The 23,186-nt window shown below is 38.3% G+C and overlaps 1 protein-coding gene across 6 annotated transcripts in view; it reads right to left on the bottom strand.

Moving 5' to 3' along the window:
• The window catches only part of ATP9B (ATPase phospholipid transporting 9B (putative)), a 305,466-nt gene that overhangs the window by 265,580 nt on the left and 16,700 nt on the right, over nt 1-23,186 (bottom strand). For 4 of the 6 annotated variants that reach the window (XM_054460401.2, XM_054460402.2, XM_054460403.2 and 1 more), the window contains exons 2-3: nt 13,276-13,449; nt 401-551 (exon numbers count right to left, since the gene is read on the bottom strand). In XM_054460401.2, coding sequence (XP_054316376.1) covers nt 401-551; nt 13,276-13,449 — 325 coding nt within the window. The remainder of the gene's footprint in view (nt 1-400; nt 552-13,275; nt 13,450-23,186) is intronic. The other 2 variants (XM_063653859.1, XM_063653860.1) reach the window with 1 other exon arrangement.

Raw genomic sequence — 23,186 nt, 5'->3', positions numbered from 1 at the left:
CAAAATCTCTTGGCAGGGTTTAAACATTACATTTACTTTTTTCTCCAAACTAGTTCCCAGCCAAACAAAACGTATAACTTGTTTTCTGTTAATTTTATTTACCTTTACTTCATTATGTCTATATTTCTAAAATAATATAAATATGATGTTTATCAAGAACTGAAGGCAATAATCAAATTGTACATTTTCTTGAGCTGAACTCTATGATGTAGCCATTAAAAATACATATGAATTATTTAGCAATTATTGGGAACACAGATGGCTCAAAAGCAAAAGGACACTGATTTGGATGTGACACAACTCAATACCTAAGTCAGAGTCTCAACAGGCTCCATCCTATAGCAAAGGAAGCCAGCAATCTCTGACACACAACCCATCTCCAAGAATGCAATAGTCTTACCCCAGGTATAAAAGTAAACACATTGTATTTCTGATTTTTTATAGAATTCCTGGGATGTTTTTCTTCACACTTTTCAGGACATCCAAGCCATACTGTGCGAGCTTTCAGTTCTTTCTTTCTTCGACAAATATTTATCAGCCAACCACAGCAACTATATGAAACAAAAGATACGTGTTGTGTTTTTTTTTTTGCTTTTTAAAAAAGTTCAAACTAATTGTACATATTTAGAGTCAATATTGATTGTTTCTGTATTCACCAGACACTAATAGCACACCTAATGCTAATTTGTGGTGTTTTTCTTATAATAGGTTGGTTACACAAATTTAAATTTGACATAAAAATACAAAGTCTTATATAAACATACCCCAGGGGAATTATCTTTCTGTTTAGACACTCTTATTGGCAAAATAAAACCTTAATATTCTGAAGCAGTCAATGCTCTATATGTTGAAAAAAGGTATAGCTATAGGTTACCTACTGGTAATTCCCAATACACTTTTCAATGATAAAGGTCCTTAGATTTCAATTAATCCAGGATGTGGCTCATTCTCTGAAGTAATAATCACTTTTTCCACTCTTAAAAAATGACTTTTCCAGTAGCATTAACTAATGCAATATTAAGACTTATGCTCAGGCCAGGCGTGGTGGCTCACATCTGTAATCCCAGCACTTTGGGAGGCCGAGGCAGGCAGATCACCTGAGATCAGGAGTTCAAGACCAGCCTGGCCAACGTGGTAAAACCCCGTCTCTACTAAAAATACAAAAATTAGCCAGCCGTGGTGGCAGGCACCTGCAATCCCAGCTACTCGGGAGGCTGAGGCAGGAGAATAGCTTGAACCCAGGAGGCAGAGGTTGCAGTAAGCCAAGACAATGCCACTGCACTTCAGCCTGGGCGAAAGAGTGAGTCTCCATCTTAAAAAAAAAAAAAAAAAAAAAGACAGCTCAATCCAATATTTAAAGAGGATACAAATGTTTCCTGTGATATTCTAATGATAATAAAAGCTTGACTGTATTTCCACATAGCTCTCTTCATCTATGCAGTAAATATTTTAATTTTACATTTACCCTGTTCCAATAGTGTCTGGGTTTCAGGAGCACAACTCTTCCCCTTCTTGGTCATCCAAACCATTATTTTGGGGTAGAGAGTACAGAGTTTCTAAAAATACCTCAGAAAATGATGAAAAGGTATCAAATTCATCTCTTTTAAGCACAAAATAATCATGAATTTAAACTTCAGTATTAAAATTTTGGTTTAATTTAAATTTTCAAAATGTAGAGAAAGACTCAGAATGGCTTATTAGAGGAAGTTGTTAAATCTCACCTTCTAATTGTATTCAAGGCCAGAATAGAAAGCCTGCTGTATAAGTCAAATATTCTTCATGTTTGTGACAAAGGAAGCTTAAAAGTTAACAAAAAGTTTTGCATGAAAACGACAGCATAAGGCTGATTATAAAATGAGGCTGACACATCAGAGCTCCATCTCAGAATTGCTGTCTCCCATGCTGGAGTGCCACACCTTTACTATAATCATAATGCTCTCCTACTTTAGAAATCACTTTACAAATACTGAAAACTTGCAGGTTTCAGTATTTGAATTTATGAATTTGAATATATGAAGTAAACTTCATAAATCTCCCATAGTAGCATTCCTTATGAGGGCATGTGTGTGTGTCTCAACTGAAGTTGGTACTATCCCTATGAATATCCACTTAATTCTCAGCTGTGCTGGGAAGATCTTCACACTGAAAGGTCAGAGGTTGTTTCTGCGGAGGCTGCCCATCCCTAACAGGGACTGTTCCAGCACGTGAAGGACTGCCAAGCACTGCTCTCTTAAGCGGTGCTCTCTCACGGGGCTGATGCTCTGCCACGGGGATAGCCAAGCAAGCCAGCTCCCCCCACCCTTATTCTAGAACTTCCACCGCACCCCCACCCTTATTCTAGAACTTCCACCGCAGCACACAAAGACGGAGCTTTGCAAGAATGGAACATCTTAGCACTGCCATCAGCACTTTTGAAACAATAAACCCAAACACCTCCAAACTGAAAGCATACTTTCAAGTCCACAACAGTTATAAATCAGGGTGGTATTAAAGTGATTTAAGATTGTCAAAACAAGTATGTTCACCATTAATATTTTTGGTAGGGTAGGAAAGGAAATGGTCAAGTAGATTTCAATAAAATGCTGATAATATTTGATCTGTTTATGCTTGAATGAAAGAAAAATTAAGTAAGGCTTCAAATAAAATAGAGTAAGCTTTCAATGACTATTTCTCTCACCGTACCTGTTGCTTGTACTGTCCATCTCGAACACTCTCACATGCCTCCTTCCCTCCAGCACCCCCGCTGTGGTGCCATGTAGGCTGCAACTGCTCTGTGCTCTCCTCCACTCTGAGTCGCCTTCCCCCATGGCAGGGGCTCATGGGCACTCCTTCCCCAACTCCTCCCACCAACAGCAGCTATAAATCATCACTCTTTTATCTGGTGACAGCACAAACTCCTAGTCCCAGGAAAATCCTGGTTATGTTACCTAAGAATTACCATCTCAGACAACTGCAACTACACTATACTGATGCCGAACTCCCATATCACATAGACGAGAAAACTGGAGGTCCCATAGGCAAGTGACTTCTCTAAGACTAAACCACTAGTTAATGGCAGAGTTGAAACCAGAGCCTGGATCTCAACCTCCCGCCACATCAGTATCATGTCCATTCACTGAGCTGACAACAGGCAGAGGCCAGCTCTTGCTCAAGTTCATGCACCGCCTTTCCTCAGCCCAGGCATGGCACCACAGCCATTCAACAGATGATGAAAAAAAAAATGAATCACTTGTGAGTAGGCAACAAAACACAATGGAAAAACATGGACTTTAAAGTCATGGTTTTGGAGACAATCACCAGCAAGTGACCCTATGGAAGCTCCTTGGTCTGAGTCTCTGTTCGCTCATCTGCAAAGCACTGACAAGAGTGGAGTTTACACACTACAAAGGCTCAGCACAATGCTGCCCATGGAGGAAGCCTCCGAGGCCTCGGTCTTCACTCTCCTGCCTCCCAACATCCCACTCAAAAGGTCACCCTCCTCCCAACAGTAGCTTGGGCACAAAGAGTACCCAGGCCTGGACCGTCCAAATGAGCATCCATCGGCCCCATGTGGCAACTTTCATTTCAATTAATTAAAATTAAATAAAACTTACAATCCAGTTCCTCAGTCACATTAGCCATATCTCAAGAGCTCAGTGGGCACCCTGGCTAGTGGCTACCATAATGGACATCCCAGATGGAGAATATTCCATTACTACAGTGAGTTCTATTGGACAGCAGTGGCATCAACAGAGCACACTGCAAGCTGGGCCACAGGTGCAAGACAGGTTTCATATGAACACATTTCTCTTCAGCATTTCAAATAGAGCAAAATTCTTCAGGAACAGACTCAGATATGAATTTTTGCTCTAAGACACATAATTATCTACTCTGATGTTCTAGTATACAAAAGTCAGACAAATTCAAAATGAAAAATCAAATATTAAGATCTAAGTATTTGAAAAGATACATATAAAATTTAGAAAATATAAGCTTTATAGCATTATCTGATATTAACATGTTCTTCCAGACAAATGACACTATAAACGCAAGACCACTGTCTGCATAACATGAGCACTGTAAACAGCAGCCACAACAGAAACCTTAACGTCACCATCACTGTCAGCAACTACATGAACTAATGCCTCACTACATGAGCACTGTAAACAGCAGCCACAACAGAAACCTTAACGTCACCATCACTGTCAGCAACTATATGAACTAATGCCTCACTACATCACTCTCACTCGAGAAACTCTAAATTCAATGCCCACTGCTAAAAACATAAATATTCAACATTTTACTCGGTTTTTTCCTCTATAACCCTGTACCAGTAAATCTAAGATGCCTAGACTTTGATGATATAATTATGTTATTCATATCACTGTGCTACTAATAATTTTATTGTGTACAGACAGAATAAAGTAGTGGTTAAGACGCCACGATCACATCATGTGCTACTACACAGAACTGAACGAATACACTCGCAACAGGCATGAGGTGTGAAAGGCCTGCAGGTGCATCAGAACTGCCCCTGGATCATGCAGCCAGAAACCACTACGCAGGGGAGTCAGGCGACTTCCATGCCAGGAGTAAAGGGTATGAGCCCCAAGGATACAGAAACACTGTAATGAAAACAGTATGTTTAAGCCTCACTGAGTAGTAGAGCTAAAAAGGAAAATGAAATATGGGGAATTTTTGAGGACAAAAATGTGAGGAAGGCATACTGGCAAATACTGCAAAACAAGCGGGAGAAGCAAACAGAAGTCCTTGGGAGACAGTAACTGGGAGCTTTACTCAATAGCATTTCTGTGTATGCGAAATAGTTTCTAAATTACTGATTATTCAGAAACACTTTCCCCCTTATATTTAAAATGCCTTACATCATCAAGTCCAGCTGAAACTATATCCAGTAGTGTACAAGTTATACTTTTTCTTAAAATGTTTTAGGATTAGTAGCTTTTCACAAAATGCCTCTATAATCAAATCATAACATTAAACAAAGCATTTTAACACATCAAGCGCCTATCTTCTAAAATGTTAACTAGTCATAGTTAAATAATTCCCACAGTTTTAGCCTCCTTTCTCTCCACCCCCCAAAAATTAGACAATTATTATATCCAATAGATACCTACGGTCACCAATTTAAAAGCAACACAATGCTAATGTCTTCTTAAAAGATGAGAACGTTCGCCCATGCTTCTGTGCCCTCAACGTCTGCCGATTAGTTGAGGACATTAGAACTTGGAATAATCCCAGCATTTGATACCTCTCCTCCCCTCTTATGGAAATGCCATTCACTGGCTCCACTTTCCTAAGGACAAAGTGATTTTTGATAACAAGTGAATGTAAATCTCGTGAGAAAGACGTTAACCCAGATCAGAGAACTATCAATATGCCTCACAGCCACTTACAGAAAGGTGTATTCACTCACATGAAAAAGATTCCAAGTTTTAAACGACAGATACCAGAACAATTTTTTCAAAGTGTCCAAGTTGGGATTTTTGTCAAATAAAAATGAGAAAGCAGGTCTCAAGCCATGAAGAAATTAAAGCCTACTCACTCAGTCTTTTAATAATAATTTAAAAATGATCCTTACTTCTTACAGGATCTACAAATAGAAATACACTTAAATATTTACAACTCATTAATAAGAGTTACAATCTACCTGTACTGCAATATTCCGAACACTTTCCCCCTGCAGTTAAACTAACTGTATAAATCCATTCCTTGAGCCACCAAATAATGTTAGTAACAGTGAATTTTACAATGCCTGGTATTTGGGAAGTTAAAAAGTAGCAAACATTCACAACTGAAAATTTATAAGAAATAAAGAAGACCAATCTACTTGCTAAATGTATAGTTTGGTTCTCTAAGGTTCAGGGTTTAATTTCCATAACGATTTCTCAGTGTAGCAGGTAATTCCTGAATAAGAACAGCATGACAATACCTCAGGTCGCTTCTCATCCCATATGGCAGTAGGACATTCCTTAGTGCCATATAGACTGATTACAGCCTGCCAAGATGGCTCAGCTAGCTTTTTCCACAAGATCACAATTTATTAAAATAAAGACTTTCTGCCTGGGCAACATAGAAAGACCCTGCCTCTATAAAAATAAAAAAAGTAGCCAGGTGTGGTGGCACATGACTGTAGTCCCAGCTACTTGGGAGGCTGTGGTGAAAGAATTACTTGAGCCCTGGAGGTCAAGGCTGCTGTGGGCCATAATGGCACCACTGCACTCCAGCCTGGGCGAGAGAGTGTCTGTCTCAAAAAGAAAAAAAAAAAGATAAAGACTTCCTAGACAAATCTAGGATATTTTACTAAGCTGTTTTACTCCCGCAAACACGGGTGTTTTTGCTGCTACCATCTACATTTTCAAGTATATTCTTAATATTTTCCTTAAGAAAAGGAGTATATTATAAGTAAAACCTAAAATTTGGCTGTTATGTTTCACTTGGTAAAAATTGGCTGTTATGTTTCACTTGGTAAAAACAAAATCATGTGAAAAACCAGAAAAATTAATTCAATAATCTATTTAACACTATGATGAGACTGAGAACATTCTCAAGTCCACAATTCTTGTTAACTACCTGACTAATACAGTACTGGTATAGCACTGTTACTGCTATGGCCAAATAAGCACCACTCCCAAAACACACAGGGTCTGCTAAGAGTCCCCACCATGAACACTGCATTGCCCATGTCCCCAGCACTGCACCCATCAGTGCCCAGTTCCCACTTCCTCTATGAACATCCTGCAGTCTCCCCCAATATCCAGTGATTTTCCACACACACTAAAAACCACCTAACAGCCTGGACACAGATCCTCAACCTTCTCAACCCAATGATCTCCACGGTGATGTCCCTCTAGGATGGGGAGACCAGGCATTTGCCACAGAGCTATTCCACTTCAAAGACGGCAAATCAGGTCTTCTTCGGGCCACGCCTCCTTGTCCTAGCAAGATTCCCAGTCCAGGGTGCAAAAAGGAAGGGCTTTAGGTCACCAGGTTGGGACCTGGTTCAATTTCTGAGCTGGCTCTTACCTGTCACAAAAGGGACTTTTCCAGTTCTTGGCTGTAAATAGTGGTGAGAACACCCACCTTCTTTAAGAAGGGACCATACGGACCACAGAAGAAAAGCACTTAGCCTTTCCCCACACAAATTCAGAACACTTGCTTCTGAGCCACTCCCACAGCCAGCAAATTGGTAGCAGTCAACTCTCTGCCCCTACAAACTCATCAATTCACAACGTCGTGGGGGCCTACCTCACCACAACTCCCCACACCACACTTCCTCAGCCAGCTCTGTCATCACCCAGGCTCTTCCCTGATGGACACATCACCATAAATTTATGCCAAGTTCAATACAAATTATTATTGATTTTCCTTTACTGATTATTGATGATCTCTACCAAAGTGTGACCCAATTTTCCCATTTTTTTCAGCCCTCGTCTGAATCCTAATCATATCCTTACTCAATTGACCTGATGTTCCCAATTGAGAATAGAAGTCATAGTCACCACCACTATTTCATTCTTCCTCCCCTAGTTTTCCTCATGCCAAAAAGGATGGATACTATTCTTCCTTTCCAATACATCCTCTTTCCAAAGGTGTCACCTCCTTATTCTTCACAGAGGTATACCACATGTCTCCCAACCTTTTCAAGAACATCATCCTTCTGTGTGGCTTCCACTATCACCACAATGATAAGGACTCTGCAACTTACATCTCCAGAGCCTGTTTCTGGGTCTGACAAAACTATGTATTAGACCACTTCTCCTGTCAATGCTTTGTTTTGTTTCTTAATACAAGATAGATTTCTTTAAAAAAAAAAAAACAAAAAACTACAAATAGTTATTTGGTTTAGTTAAGCAATATCTTTAAAAAACCCACAGTCCATATCTGCTTAATGCTGCAATACTGTCAGCTCCCACCTGGGAAGAACAAGGTCACGGTGACCCTTCTCGCCACTGCACAATGCTGTATGTTCTAGCCACCTCCACAAGGCAAAGCACACAGACCATAATGGAAGAAGTAATACCACTGCTATCTGCAGATGGCATGACTGTCTTTATAGATTACAAGCAATCTACAAAACCACTCTTAGCACCAGTGAGTACAGCAAGGTTATAGGATAAAGGATCTAATATACAAACTCAACTGTATTTCTACACAGTAGCAATGAAAATGTGGAATCCAAAATTTAATACCAAACCATTTACAATCACTCCAAAAAAGTTAAATACTTAAGAGTAAATCTAATGTTTGCATGCTGAAAACTACAAAACGCCAGTGAAAGAGATCAAATTATCTCCAAATAAAACGGAGCAAAAGGTACCATGTTCATGATCTAGAAGACTCAACATAGGAAACATGTCAATCCCCCCCCAAACTAATATAATATATAGGTTCAACACAAGTCCTATCAAAATCCTAGTAAGGATTTTGTAGATATGAACAAGATTATTCTAAAATTTCTAAGGGAAGGCAAAGGAACTAGAATAACTTAAAGATTTCTGAAAAAAGTAAGAAGAATTAGCCTACCCATGTTAAGACTTTCTATAAAGCCACAGTACAGCACACTGTGTGGTACTGGCAGGAACTGACACACTGATGAGATGGAGAAGAGAACAGAACCAAGACCACAGACTGCTCCGCTCATGTACAATCAAGTGGTATTAGAACATCTGGATACACACTGGCTAAAAAATGAACTTCAACCTAAACCTCTCACCTTACCAAAATTTTTTTTTTTAATATTCAAATGTAAAGCTATAAAATGCATACAAGAAAATCTTCAACAAAGAGTTCTGTGAAATTCTTAGATGTGATACCAAAAGCACAATTCACAAAAGTAAAAAAAGCAATAATTTAGACCTCATCAAAATTAAAAACACTGGATCCAGTGAAGTCTCTCTGAATCTCAACGGATGGAAAGACAAGATACAGACTGGCAACATGGTGAAACCTTGTCGCTACTAAAATACCCAGAAAAGAACTTAGCCAGGCATGGTGGTGGGCACCTGTAGTCCCAGCTACTCGAGAGGCTGAGGCAGAAGAATGGCTTGGACCCAGGAGGCGGAAGTTGCAGTGAACCAAGATCGAGCCACTGCACTCCAGCTTGGGTGACAGAGCGAGACTCCATCTCAAAAAAACGAAAAAAAAAAAAAGGAAAGAAAGAAAATATGTCCAACTACATATCTGACAGAGGACCCATAGTTAGAATATGTAAAGAACTCTCCAAATTCAACAAGAAAAAAATAATAAACAATACAAGTAGAAATTAAAGATGGAAAAACATTTACTTATGAGAGTACACAAATGGCAAAAAGATGTCCAACCTCACTAGCATTAAGAAAATGGGAATGAAAAACACAATGAACCATCACTCCACATCCACTAGAACAGCTACAATCAAAAACAGTGACAACACCCAATGTTGGCACGGACGAAAATAAACTGGATCTCTCAAACACTGCTAGTGCAAATGTAAAATGGTACAGCCACTCTGGGAAATATTTTGGCCGTTTCTTATAAAGCGAAATATACACTTACCATACAACCCAGCAATGAAGTTTCTGGACATTTATTCCAGAGAAATGAAAACTTATGTCCACACACATCCACACACACACAAACGTACACAATTGTTCATGGCAACCTTATTTCTAATATCCAAAAACTTGACACAACCTACACAACAGCTTGGATGGCTCTCACGGCATTATGTTGAATGAAATAGGCCAACCTCAAAAAACAAATCACATAATACAGATATCACTACAATATGGAAAAAAAAAAAAAGAAAAAAATTTAAGTATCACATACTGAGTAATTTCAGTTATATAACATTCTTGATATTAAAACGAGATGGTGAACTGATGAGTGGTTTCCAAGGCCAGGGGTCAGAGGGACAGGAGTGGCCGTGGCATGGGAAGCTCCCTGTGGGGTTGGAATGGTTCTGCATCTTGGCTGCAGTGGTGATTACAAGATCAACACCTGATGAAATCACAGAGAACCGCGCACACACACTGTGCCAAGGTAAGTGTCCTGGTTTCATATTATAGTTATATAAGATGTAACAACTGGGGTAAACTGGGTCAAAACTACAAGAAACCTGATATGGTTTGACTGTGTCCCCACCCAAATCTCATCTTGCATTTAACTCCCACAATTCCTATGTGTTGTGGGAGGAACCCGGTGGGAGGTGATTGAGTTATGGGGGTGGGTCTTTCCTGGGCTGTTCTGATAGTGAATGAGTCTCACAAGATCTGATGATTTTAAAAACAGGAGTTTTTCTGCACAAGCTCTCTTTGCCTGCTGCCATCCATGTAAGATGTGACTTGTTCCTCCTTGCCTTCCGCCATAATTGTGAGGCCTCCCCAACCATATGGAACTGTGAGTCTAACTGAACCTCTTTCTTTTGTAAATTGCCCAGTCTCGGGTATGTCTTCATTAGCAGTGTGAAAATGAACTAATACAGGACCCCTCTATACTATTTTTGCAATTCCTGTAACTCTCTAGTTATTTCCAAATTCAAAATTTTAAAAAATTTTTTTAAAAAGTAAAAGAATGACAATATATACCATGCAAACATTAATCAAAATAGCTGGTATAGTTTTATTGAAATTAGACAAGTCTTCACAAAGTATATTTAAAGATAAAAGAGGAGCAATTAAAGACAATAAAAGGCCAATTGAAAAGGTTAATAATCCTAAATGTCCATCATCTAATAACACACTCCAAAATTAACCAAAAGAAATAGACACATCCACAATGATGTTTAGAAACTCATGAAGTCTCTCAGTAACTGACGAACAAGCAAACCATGAACAGCAACACAGATTTGAACGAGACAACCAACAACTATGACTTCATTGACATACAGAGCAGTGCACTTAACAACTGAAAAATACAAATTATTTTCAAATACACAAAGAAAATTTGCTACAAGTTGTCTATATGATGAACCATAAAGCGAGTCTCAACACATTACAAACACTGAAATTTTTATTTTATTTTTTGAGACAGAGTCTCATTCTGTTGCCAGACTGGAGTGCAGTGGCATGATCTCGGCTCACTGCAACCTCTGCCTCCTGGGTTCAAGTGATTCTCCTGTGCCTCAGCCTCCCGCGTAGCTGGGACTACAGGTGCCCGCCACCACACCCAGCTAATTTTTGTACTTTTAGTAGAGACAGGGTTTCACCATGTTGGCCAGGATGGTCTCAATCTCTTGACCTCGTGATCTGCCTGCCTCAGCCTCCCAAAGTGCTGGGATTACAGGCGTGAGCCACTGCACCTGGCCCATTTTTTAAAATTATAAGTATATTCAATGGCCTCATGAAATTCAGATACAAATCAATTACAAAAAAATAACTGCAAAAAACAGGTTGGGCATGGTGATTCATGCCTGTAATCCTAGCACTCTGGGAGGCTGAGGTGGATCACTTAAGCTCAGGAGTTCAAGATCAGCCTGGGCAACATAGCAAGACCTGGTCTCTATTTAAAATGATAATAATTATAAAAAGTTAACTAGAAAAAAATCTCTAACTTTGGAAATCAAGCAACATAGTTCTAAATCAAACATGGATTTAGAGTAGAAATGACAATGGAAATTAGAAAATATTTAGGCCCAGGGACAGTGGCTCACGCCTATAATTCCAACACTAAGGGAGGCCAAGGCAGGTAGATCACTTGAGGTCAGGAGTTTGAGACCAGCCTGCCAACCTGGCGAAACCCCATCTCTACTAAAAATACAAAAATTAGCCGGGGATGCTGGTGCACATCTGTAGTCCCAGCTACTCAGGAGGCTGAGGAAGGAGAATCACTTGAACCCAGAAGGCAGAGGTTGAGGTGAGCCAACATCATACCACTGCACTCCAGCCTGGCAACAGAGCAAGACTCCGTCTCAAGAAAAGAAAAGAAAGAAAAAAGAAAAAGATTTTGAACTTAATGATAATACCTGTCAAAACTTAAATGCACCTATTTTTAGAAAGGAAAAAGGAAGAATATTGGAGACCTGAGCATTCATCTTATGAAGCTAGAAAAAGAAAAGCAAGTTAAAGTCAAACAAAATAAGAGAGAAAATAAAGGGAAGACCAGAAATCAATCAAACAGGAATCAAACACCCTGAGAAGGCCACAGCATCACTTACACAGTATTCCACAGAGGGTGCTTAAGCTGAGTTTAACTGCAAGGAAACACAAACAAAACAGAATGTTTCACATTCAACTGATCTTCATTCTTCAAAAATGTCAATGGAATGAAAGATAAACACTAAACTACTACTCCAGATTAAAAGACACTAAAAAAGCATGCCACCTAAATGTGACATGTGACCATACCCAGTACTAGAGAAAATAAGGCTACAAAGGACATTACTGGGATGATAGACAACTTTGAAATATAAACTTAAAGTAGATACAAAGCATTGTATCAATGTTAAATGTCCTGAATTTGATAACTGTACTGAGGTTATATAAGAAAATACCTATTTCTTAGAAAATACACACTGAAGAATTAAGAAGAGGAATGAAGTAATCAACCTAGTCCGAAATGACTCAGAAAAATAATAAGATATAAAAAGAATAATAAAATAAATGTAGCAAAATGTGGGGAAAAATATAGGTGAATCTGAGTAAAAGATATACCAGAGGAATATAGGCCCGTATTCTAACTTTTGGGAAGAAAAAGAAAAACCATTTATAAATGTTGATAGAGCAACCATTATTAATTCTATCATGCATTAGCTATAAAGTCGCTAATTTTCTCTAGCTTTTTTTTTTTTTGAGACAGAGTCTCACTCCATTGCCCAGGATGGAGTGCAGTGGCGCGATCTCGGCTCACTGTAACCTCCACCTCCCAGGTTCAAGTGATTCTCCTGCCTCAGGCTCCCTAGTAGCTGGGATTACAGGAGCTCACAATCTCACCCAGCTAATTTTTGTATTTTTAGTAGAAATGGGGTTTCACCATGTTGTCCAGGCTGGTCTCGAACTCCTGAGCTCAAAGTGATCTGCCCGCCTTAGCCTCCCGAAGTGCTGGGATTACAGGCATGAGCTACCACACCCGGCCTCCAGCTTTTAACCATTAAAACTTCTCGTAAGATAATAATTTGGCTCTCCTTTCTTTTCATATTAGCATTGTTTGGCTTTGATTAATGTACTGATAATCTCCATGATATCATTTAAGGAATATCTCCTTGAGTTTTTATATTAATAAAGCTAATAAGTATATTCGAAGCTAAGCTTATAAGGAACCTCAGCATATAAGGAAATTAGGCAGCAATGGATAACAAACCTGGTACAGAGGAACTTCCAGCCATCACAGACAAACCACTCCAGTCCTCTTTTCCTCTGCATTATCCTGGCTCGTGGTAAGGTGTGGTAATCACTTTCCTCATTCTCAAAGCCTTCTTCAGACATCATTAGTGGCATTTCATCCAAATGCGCAGACTCATCCTCCAGCTGGTACCTAGTTAGGGTAAAAATGGAGTGCTGAGACAGGCCAAGCAGTCTTCTTTACAGTGTGTTTCATTTAGGGACAATATTTCCTCAAATTAGGCTGTCTTCAGCTGAGGGAAAGCATTATAAATAAGACTGCAGAGGCTGCTTTCTTTTGCAAAGGAATAAGTTAGCTAAGGTAAAAAAGCTGCCCAACGAGGCCTGTGCTAACTGAAGAAGTCTCTGTTAACCGTGCTGTGAGCATAATCCTGGAGGCATCTGTGGTGCGGATGGCCAGCCTGACAGCACAACCGATGCTGCTCAACAGCTCCTCACTGCACTTAATCCAGTCAGAAAAAACCAATCTTCTGAAACATGACTATAGCAAAGAATGTTCACTCCAAGTAACATCTAAACACTCTACGTTACACAACTTTAAGTCATCAACCAACATTCTAGAAGTGACTTTCGACAGCATGTAGCTGTCTGTATCTGAAAGGTATCAACATCATCCCTTGGTTTGCTGACAGAGTTTATATCTTTGGGGAATGATGCTATGTCCCATTTACTCTGTTATTCTCTTCACTAAAACGTGCTATTCAATGAAAAAATCTCAACAACCAGCAGACCTTTTAAAGCTCAACAATCCTCTTGATTCCAAGAAACAGGCAGCCTATCATCAAAACTGTTCCTTTTATCCTTCCTCAATCACAAATGTAATTTATCTTTAAAAAATAAAAACTTACCTTTTTGAGAACAATTTGTCAGAAACTATAACGGTGATTCAACAAGTGCTGTCTTACTGAATTTTGCATCAAGTATTTGTGGAGGCATTGTCTCAAGGTAAAAACTGAGAAAGCAGACTCGTGGGTTCCTCTGGGATAAAGGCAGTCATTTATATTGAAATCTTTTTTAACATTCTCTAAATTCCATATAGAAGACAGCTAAAACTAACCAAAACCCACTATTAAAACATAAATAAGGGACAGAGATAGTACCATCCTTAATTGACATATAAGGAGAAAAGTAAGTATTCCAAACCAACAAAGCCAGGTCCAGAGTCCAGTCTGGATCACAGCCAGGCAGCTTAGGGGGAAAACAGGACTGGGGGCCCTGGCAACGGCAGACCATGGATAAAAATTATACCCAGAAAGAGTCTAAGGGCAATAGGTCTGTGATCACAGCACTGGTTACTGGGGGACCTACAGGAAGGTGCATAGGGCCAAGGCAAAAAGCTTGGTTAGTAAGGCATTAATGTTGGGGGCAGAAGTCCACATGGGAAGAAGGATGCATCTCTTGAAAGGCTTGTTGGTGAGGGGAAGGAAAGGAGCAATAAGTGGAAATTAAGAGTTCTTCAGAAACAAAAAATAGGAATCAAACACATAAGCAGGCAATTATAGCACATTCTGCTAAAGTGCTATTTAGAGATAGGTCAGTATTGTGGAAGACTTTTCTTTTCTCAAGAGAATACAGGGAGTCTCAGGAACCCAGTCATGCAGTCCTCACTGCCTAGCAAACTCAAAGAGAAACAGCACGTTTTAAGTACCCAGAGGCCAAAAGCCATGGGTGATGTGAAGGTACGCGTATGCAGTGGCCAAGTGTACATGTTGTGTACGATGGAATCATATTTCTGATCACGACCTGGCATATTTTCATTCCTAGTAATTCTTCCTCCTTTCAGACCTCCAGTTGATGGGGCTGACATGCACAGTTTCAAGACAAGGGCAGCTTAGCTCCAGGTATCTAAAACAGGCTCTTGAAGTCCAATGCAGAGTTCTTGTCAAAGTGAAGACTCTATCTGCACTGCACACAATATGCAGAGTGCAAACTCCAAACTCCAGAAGAAACCCACCCTTTCTAGCCACAGCCCCAGCAAAGGGGTCTCTTGCAAAGCAGAAAGTTTTTTTCTTTTTTCCTTTTTGTTTCTCTTAGCCCTATTAGGGCTACACTGTAGTCACCTTCTATGAGAGCAAGGGAAACAGGAAGATGGGCTCCTGGAGTCCAAACAGGATGTGGACGTCCCTGGTAGTTCTCTCTTTTCACACAACTTTTCCCTGAGAACTGTCCCAGTCAGGTGGACCTTCACAACAACACGAACAGCTAAAACTCTGAGAGAAAACCCTGACTTTCAGAAAGCATAAAGCTGAGAAAAAACAACCCTGGAAATTGGAGACATGGGATAAACCAGACAGTGGAGAAAGCTGGACGAGGGATGCCCTAATTCTGTATATGAATCAACAGAAGTCCCAGGCTCACCCCCGAGCTGCAAAAATGTGCCCAAACCCAAATAAGCACAGGACAGGCTTTGGGAACTACTCAGGTCCTACACAACAGGCCCTGACAAGCACTGGCGGGGAGCAGATGGCACAGCCAAGGCTTTGCAACTGAACTGACATCACAACCACCACCCACTGGTGGTGAAACAGAACTGGGGGTCTCAACCTACCCAGGTCAATGCACTGCTAAAACAAAACATTCTTCAAAGGATTATGAGACCCAGAGTCCCACAACACAATAGTCAAAATGTCCAGGATACAAGCCAAACTTACTCAACATACAAAGTAACAGGGAAATAAGGCCAATAGTCAAGAGAAAGAACAACCAACAAATGCTAATTGCAGTATGAAAAACATATTGAAATTTTAAAACAGCCATTATATCCACGCTCCATGAGATAAAGTTGAACAGTCTTGAAGTGAATAGAAAAACAGAAGTTCTTTTTTTCTTTTTTTTAAAATACTCTACAAGCATCCTAGGGTAGACAGAAATTCTAAGCAGATGGGGGAGGGGGTGTGTGCACACGCACCCATGCATACACACTATTTCTCTATATTTATATATGAAAAGGTCTAACATGCATGTCATTAGAATACCAGAAAAGATTGAGGCAGAAAAATATGTGAAGAAAAAAATGGACAAAAGCTCCCCAAATTTGTTGAAATTTACTAATTAAAAAAGCAAACTTAAAACAGGATAAAGTCAAAGATACCTACATAAAGATACATCATAATCAAACTACTAGAAGCAAAGATGAAGGAAAAAATCTTGAAAGCAGCCAGAGAAACACAACTCATTACATACAGAGGAACATTGATTCAAATGCCTGTAGATTTCTCATGAAGAAAAATGGAGGCCAAAGCACAGTGGAACTTGATGTTTGAAGTGCTAAAAGAAAAGAACTGTGAAACCAGAAATCTACATCCAGCAACAATGTCCTTCAAGAATGAAGGCAAAACAAAGATATTCTCAGATGAAAGAAAACTAAGAGAATCTGTCAACAGATCTGTCCTGAAAGAATGCTAAAGAAAGACTCACGATGGAGAAAATGATACCAGAAGGAAACATGGAACTTCTAGAATGAAGGAAGAGTAACAGAAAGTTCTTTAAAATATGTATGACTATTAAAAATAAAACGTATTAAACTGTCAGATTAAATTTTCAACATAAACAGATGTGAATACATATAAGAAGCCTAACAGGGAAGAGTAGGTGACTCTATAGTTTACATGAGGTGGTAAAATACTAACCTTAAGTGGACAGTGAAAAGTTAGCCATATATATCATCAGCCTTAGAGTGGGATTTCCCAACAGAGACACATTAACATTTTGGGCCACAGAATTCTGTTGGGGTGAAGCTGTCCTATGCACATATTTATTCCACAGTGTCCCCAGCCTCTATGCACTAGATGCTAGTAGCAGGGACCACACTCATCCCTTGTTGTGGCTATCAAAAATGTTTCCAGACATTGCCAAACATCCCCTGAAGTGCAAAAATCACTACCTAAAGAAGTACTTTAAATACAATGGTATTTAATATTAAAAGATTAAAAGTAAAAAAAAATGGAAAAATAAAGTTAATCGCTGCATAATTACATACCAGTCAATAATGGATTGCATATGAAACAGTGGTCCCATAATAAGGAAGCTGAAAAATTCCTAACACCTAGTGACGTCACAGCCATAATAACGTTCATAGTACAATGCATTACTCACATATTTGTGGTGATGCTGGTGTAAACCAAATCTACTGTGCTACCAGTCATTCATATAGAAGTCGAGCATATACACTTATGTACAGTACCTAATACCTGACAATCATAAATAATGACTATGCTATTGGTTTATGTATTTACTATACTGTACCATCATTATTTTAGATCAGACCTTTTCTATTTATTTTTTAAAAAGCTAACTGTAAAACAGCCTCAGACAGGTCCTTCAGGAGGTATCCCAGCAGAAGACATTGTTAACACAGGAGATGACAGCTCCGTGTGTTACTGCCTTCCCAGTGACGTAATGTGGAGGTGGAAGATAGTGATATTGATGATCCTGACCCTGTATAGGCCTAGACTAATATGTGTGTTTTTGTCTCAGTTTTTAACCAAAAAAAAAAAAGGTTTAAGTAAAAATAAATACATTTTTTTAAAAAAGAAAAAAAGCATACAGAATTAGAATATAAAAAAAGAAAATATTTTTGTGCAACAATATCTTCATGTTTTAACCTAAGCGTTATTACAAAAAAGTCAATGTTTTTAAAAATTAAAAAAATTATAAAGTAAAAAAGTTCCAGTAAGCTAAAGATTAATTTACACACTAAGTGTCCTGTACAGGTGTATGATTTTTTATGTTTTATACTGTATTTTACTATGTTCAGTATGCTTAGATACACAGATACACAATTGTGTCACATTTGCCTGCTGTATTCAGTACAGTAACATGCTGCACAGGTTTGTAACCTAGGAGCAACAGGCTATACCATATAGGCTAAATGTGTAGTAGTCGCTATCATCTTGGTCTGTGTGAGTACACTCTAGGATGGTTGCACAACAATGAAACTGCCAAACACATTTCTGGAGTACAAAACTCAGTATCTACAGGAAGTATTTTAAGTATTAATGGTATATAACATTTCTCAGAACATCACATCCCCATCCTTCAACAACACATGACTGTATATAATGCAAACACTAGTCAAAAGAAAGCCAAGTAGCTATATTAATATAAGACAAAGACATCAAAAAAAGAACTGCCTAGCATAGAGGGACATAACACAATAATAAAAGGATCAAATCACCACTAAGATCTAAAAGTCCTAAATATGTATGCACCTATCACCAGAGCTTCAAAACACATACAGCAAAACCGATACAAGTGGAAGGAAAAATAGACAAATCCACAATAGCAACTGAAGACTTCAAAACTCTCAGCCCACTGTCACCACTGTTACTCGACATAGTACTGGAAGTCCTAGCCAGAGCTATCGGACAAGACAAACATATAGGGGGAATCCAAATTGCAAAGGAAATAATCAAATTATCTTTGTTTGCTGATGATACGAACTTATATTTGCAAAAACCTAAAGATTCCACAAGAAAACTATTAGAACTGATCAATTCAGTAGTTGCAGGATACAAAATCAACATACAAAAATCAGTAGCATTTCTATATGCCAACAGTAAACACTGCGAAAAAGAAATTTTAAAAGTAATCCCATTTACAATAGCCACACATAAAATTAAATACCTAGGAATTAACTTCACCAAAGAAGTGAAAGATCTCTATGATGAAAACTATAAAACACTGATGAAGGCAATTGAAGAGGACACCAAAAAATGAAAAAATATTCCATGTACATGGATTGAAAAAATCAATATTGTTAAAATGTCCATACTACCCAAAGCAATCTACAGATTCAATGCAATCCCTATCAAAATACCAATGACATTCTTCACAGAAATAGAAAAAACAATCTGAAAATTTATATGAAACTACAAAAGACCCAGGATAGTTACAGCTATCCTAAGCAAAAAGAACAAAACTGGAGGAATGACATTACCTAACTTCAAATTATACCGCAGAGCTATAGTAACCAAAACAGCAAGTTACTGGCATAAAAACAGACACATAGACCAATGGACCAGAATAGAGAACCCAGAAACAAATCCACACATCTATGGTGAACTTGTTTTTGACAAAGGTGCCAAGAACATACACTGGGGAAAAGACAGTCTTTTCAATAAATGGTGCTGGGAAAACTGGATATCCATAAGCAGAAGAATGAAAATAGACCCCTATCTCTCACTGTCTACAAAAATCAAATTAAAACACATTAAAGGCTTAAATCTAAGACCTCAAACTATGAAACTATTACAAGAAAATATTGGGAGAAATCTCCAGGACAATGGCCTGGACAATACCCCTCAAGCACAGGCAACTAAAGCAAACATGGACAAACGAGATAGCATCAAGTTAAAAAGTTTCTGCAGAACAAAGGATAAAATCAACAAAGTGAAGAGACAACCCACAGAATGGGGGAAAATATTTGCCTATTTGCCAACTACCCCTTTGACAAGGGATTAATAATCAGAATTTATAAGGAGCTCAAACAACTCTAGAAAATTCTAATAATCTAATCAAAAATGGGCAAAAGATCCGAATAGACATTTCTCAAAAGAAGACATACAAATCACAAACAGGCATATGAAAAGGTGTTCGACATCGCTGATCATCAGAGAAATGCAAATCAAAACTACAAACAGAGATCATCTCACCCAAGTTAAAATGGCTTATATCCAAAGGACAACCAGTAACAAATGCTGGCAAGGATGTAGAGAAAAGCGAACCCTTGTACACTGTTGGTGGGAATGTAAATTAGTACAATCACTATGCAGAACAGTTTGGAAGTTCCTAAAAAAACTAAAAATTGAGCTACTATATGATCGAACAATCCCACTGCTGGGTATATACCAAAAATAAAGGAAATCAGTGTTATCAAAGAGATACCTGCATTCCTATGTTTGTTGCAGCATTGTTTACAACAGTTAAAATTTGGAAGTAATCTAAGTGTCCATCAACAGATGAATGGATAAAGAAAATGTGGTACATATACACAATGGAGTACTATTCAACAGTAAAAAAGAATGAGATCCAGTCATTTACATCAACATTGATGGAACAAGAGGACATTATTTTAAGTAAAATAAGCCAAGTACAGAAAGATAAATATCACATGTTCTCTTTCACATGTGGGAGCTTAAAGAAGAGTTGGACTCATCGAGATAGAGAGTAGAATGATGCTTATCAGAGACTGGGAAGGGTAGTGGAGAGTGGGGGACAAAGAAGGGGTGGGTAATGGGTATAAAAATACAGTTAGATACAAAGAATAAGATCCAGTGTTCAGAAGCACAACAAGGCAACTATAATTAAGAGTAATTTATTGTGTATTTCAAATAACTAAAAGAATAAAATTGGAAAGTTCCTAACACAAAGAAATGATAAATGCTGGATGTGACGGATATCCCAATTACCCAATTCCATCATTACGCATTGTATGCATGTATCAAAACATCATATGTATCCCATAAATGTGTATAACCATTATGTATCCATAATAATGAATAATTAACAATAATTTTTTTTCATAAGACTGGAAGTGAGGGAGAGGTCTTCTTTAGATCACCCAAGATGCTAGGCCCCAAGTAGTGACATCTGGAGGAAAAGCAGCCAATCTCTGAAGGCCTAAAAAGACTGGCCAACTAGCACAGAGACCTTGAAGACAGCCACAACACAAAGCCAGCTGGGCACGTGCACAGTGGGCCAAGGGGAGCAGGACACCAGAAGCAGCCGAAGAGATGGGCAGGAACAAGGGACACAGTGCAGACCAAGCATCAGGAAGGGGTTTAATTTTAAGTGTAATGGAAGGCTATTGGAAGGTTTTAAACCTGGAATAATTTTTGTTTTCACAAAGGACTTTTTTTTTTATAATTTTTTATTTCCATAGGTTTTTGGGGAACAGGTGGTATTTAGTTACATAAGTTCTTTAGTGGTGATTTGTGAGATTGTGCTGCACCCATCTCCCGAGCAGTATACAATGAATCCAATTTGTAGTGTTTTATCCCTCACCCCTTTCCCAGCCTCTCCCCCTGCATCCCCAAAGTCCACTGCATCATTCTTATGCCATCACAAAGGACTTTTCAAATATGCATATTCAAACAAGAAGAGACCATGTCTTGCTTATCGAATGTAAAAAAGAATTCTTAACATTCAATATGGCCAACAGTCTTGGATAAACAGGCACTCTTAATCACTGGTAAGAGTGGAGAACAATTTGTGAAGATGCACTGAAAGCTTTTTATTTCTGTAATGTAAATAAACTTTAACCATGGTTTATCATTATCCCATGGAAATTTAAAATGTGTTCAAGATTTCTCTACAAAGATAACCATCACTGTGCTGTGATGTTGAAAAAGACCAAAGGAAACATGGCAAAAAGCATAGTATCCACGAATAAATAATTGGTGAAATATACCATGGAAAAGAATATTGTCACTAAAAATCATCACAAAGAAGACCTTTGTTGAAAGTAAATGTGTTAGGAGAAATGGCAGTCACTTCTTTTCACCCCTCGTTTAAACACCCTACTCTACCAATCAAAATGTTACTTGCTTTAGTGTCTCCAGATAATCTTTTATACACAACTCCAACCACTATCGACAGCATCACAGAACAACCTCACAACATACAAGTTTCATTATAATTTAGGCAAAAAATTACATGATCTATGAAGTAACAGACTAAAACATTAATAATATTTTCCCTTAAAATGTCATTTTTTTCTTCTCTGTATGAGATCGCTTCTTTTAAAACAGTCAACTAGAAAATGAGTATTTATACAAAATGTGAATAAATTCAAACCACCACATAAATATATTGTAATATAATACACAAAACGAGACTTTTGGTCTTTTTTATTAAGTTATTCAACAGTTACGTCTTATTTTAGTAAAAGTCACAATCTTATCAAGTTTAACGCGGGAAACGCAGCACAACGAGTTCTGAAAGATAAGGAATATAAGCAACATCATGTTTTGTAACCTCAACTCCAGAAATGGAGCCTTTGAACTGGAAAGCAATTTATTCCATTTCCAAGGCAATTTTCCTATTGTATTGAAAATTTTACCTCAGTATTTAAAAACAATAAGATGATGAATAATGGATTTTTTTCAGAGACAGGAAAAGCGCAGAATCTTAAGTGTCTTTGTTGCCTGGTGTCATACACACTTAATTGGTTTGTCACTCAAGAAAAATCAACGTTTCCAGCAATTAACTATAATTCTGGAAACATATTTTTAAAATGAGTAAAAACAATTATGAACAAAGATGACAGAATGGATGATACCAAACCCAAGAGCACTGCCATGCTAAGAAACAAGCACAGCTATCTGAACTGCAGCCAAAGGTTTCAAAAAAAAAATTAGGAACTCTCAAGTACTGGAAGGCACATAAGTTACACGTATCTAAGTAAAAGTAAATCAATACAATAACTAGCTTAAAACTTACATTTTATCTTAAATATCTAAGCCTTATTGTTTCCATTTTGATGAGAAACACTTCTTAGAAGCCAATTGATATTAAACGAAGAAATAGATTTAAAACATGTCTAATGCTCAAAGCTTCTTTAAAAATAAACACTCCCGCTCTGCCTGCATGTTAACAAAGCAAAAAACTAAGTGCTATAAAGAAATGTGCATATTTCCTTCATCAAATACAACTACAAGGTTCAACCGTCATTGGTAAGTCATTACTAAGCAGCAAGCTGCATAAACTAATGAGAAATTGGGACTCTCCCTCCAATAGCAGCAAAGGAGACAAATGATGCTATGGTTGAAATGTTTTTGTCCCCTCCAAATTCACGTGTTGGAAGCTTAATCCTCAATGCAACAGTCTTAGAAGATAGTGCCTAATGGGAAGCATTTAGGTCACAATAGT

The sequence above is a fragment of the Pongo pygmaeus genome, chromosome 17, assembly GCF_028885625.2.
Source record: "Pongo pygmaeus isolate AG05252 chromosome 17, NHGRI_mPonPyg2-v2.0_pri, whole genome shotgun sequence".
NCBI lineage: Eukaryota > Metazoa > Chordata > Mammalia > Primates > Hominidae > Pongo > Pongo pygmaeus.
Note: the sequence above shows the minus strand (reverse complement) of the source record. Positions and strands in the feature narration are given on the sequence as shown.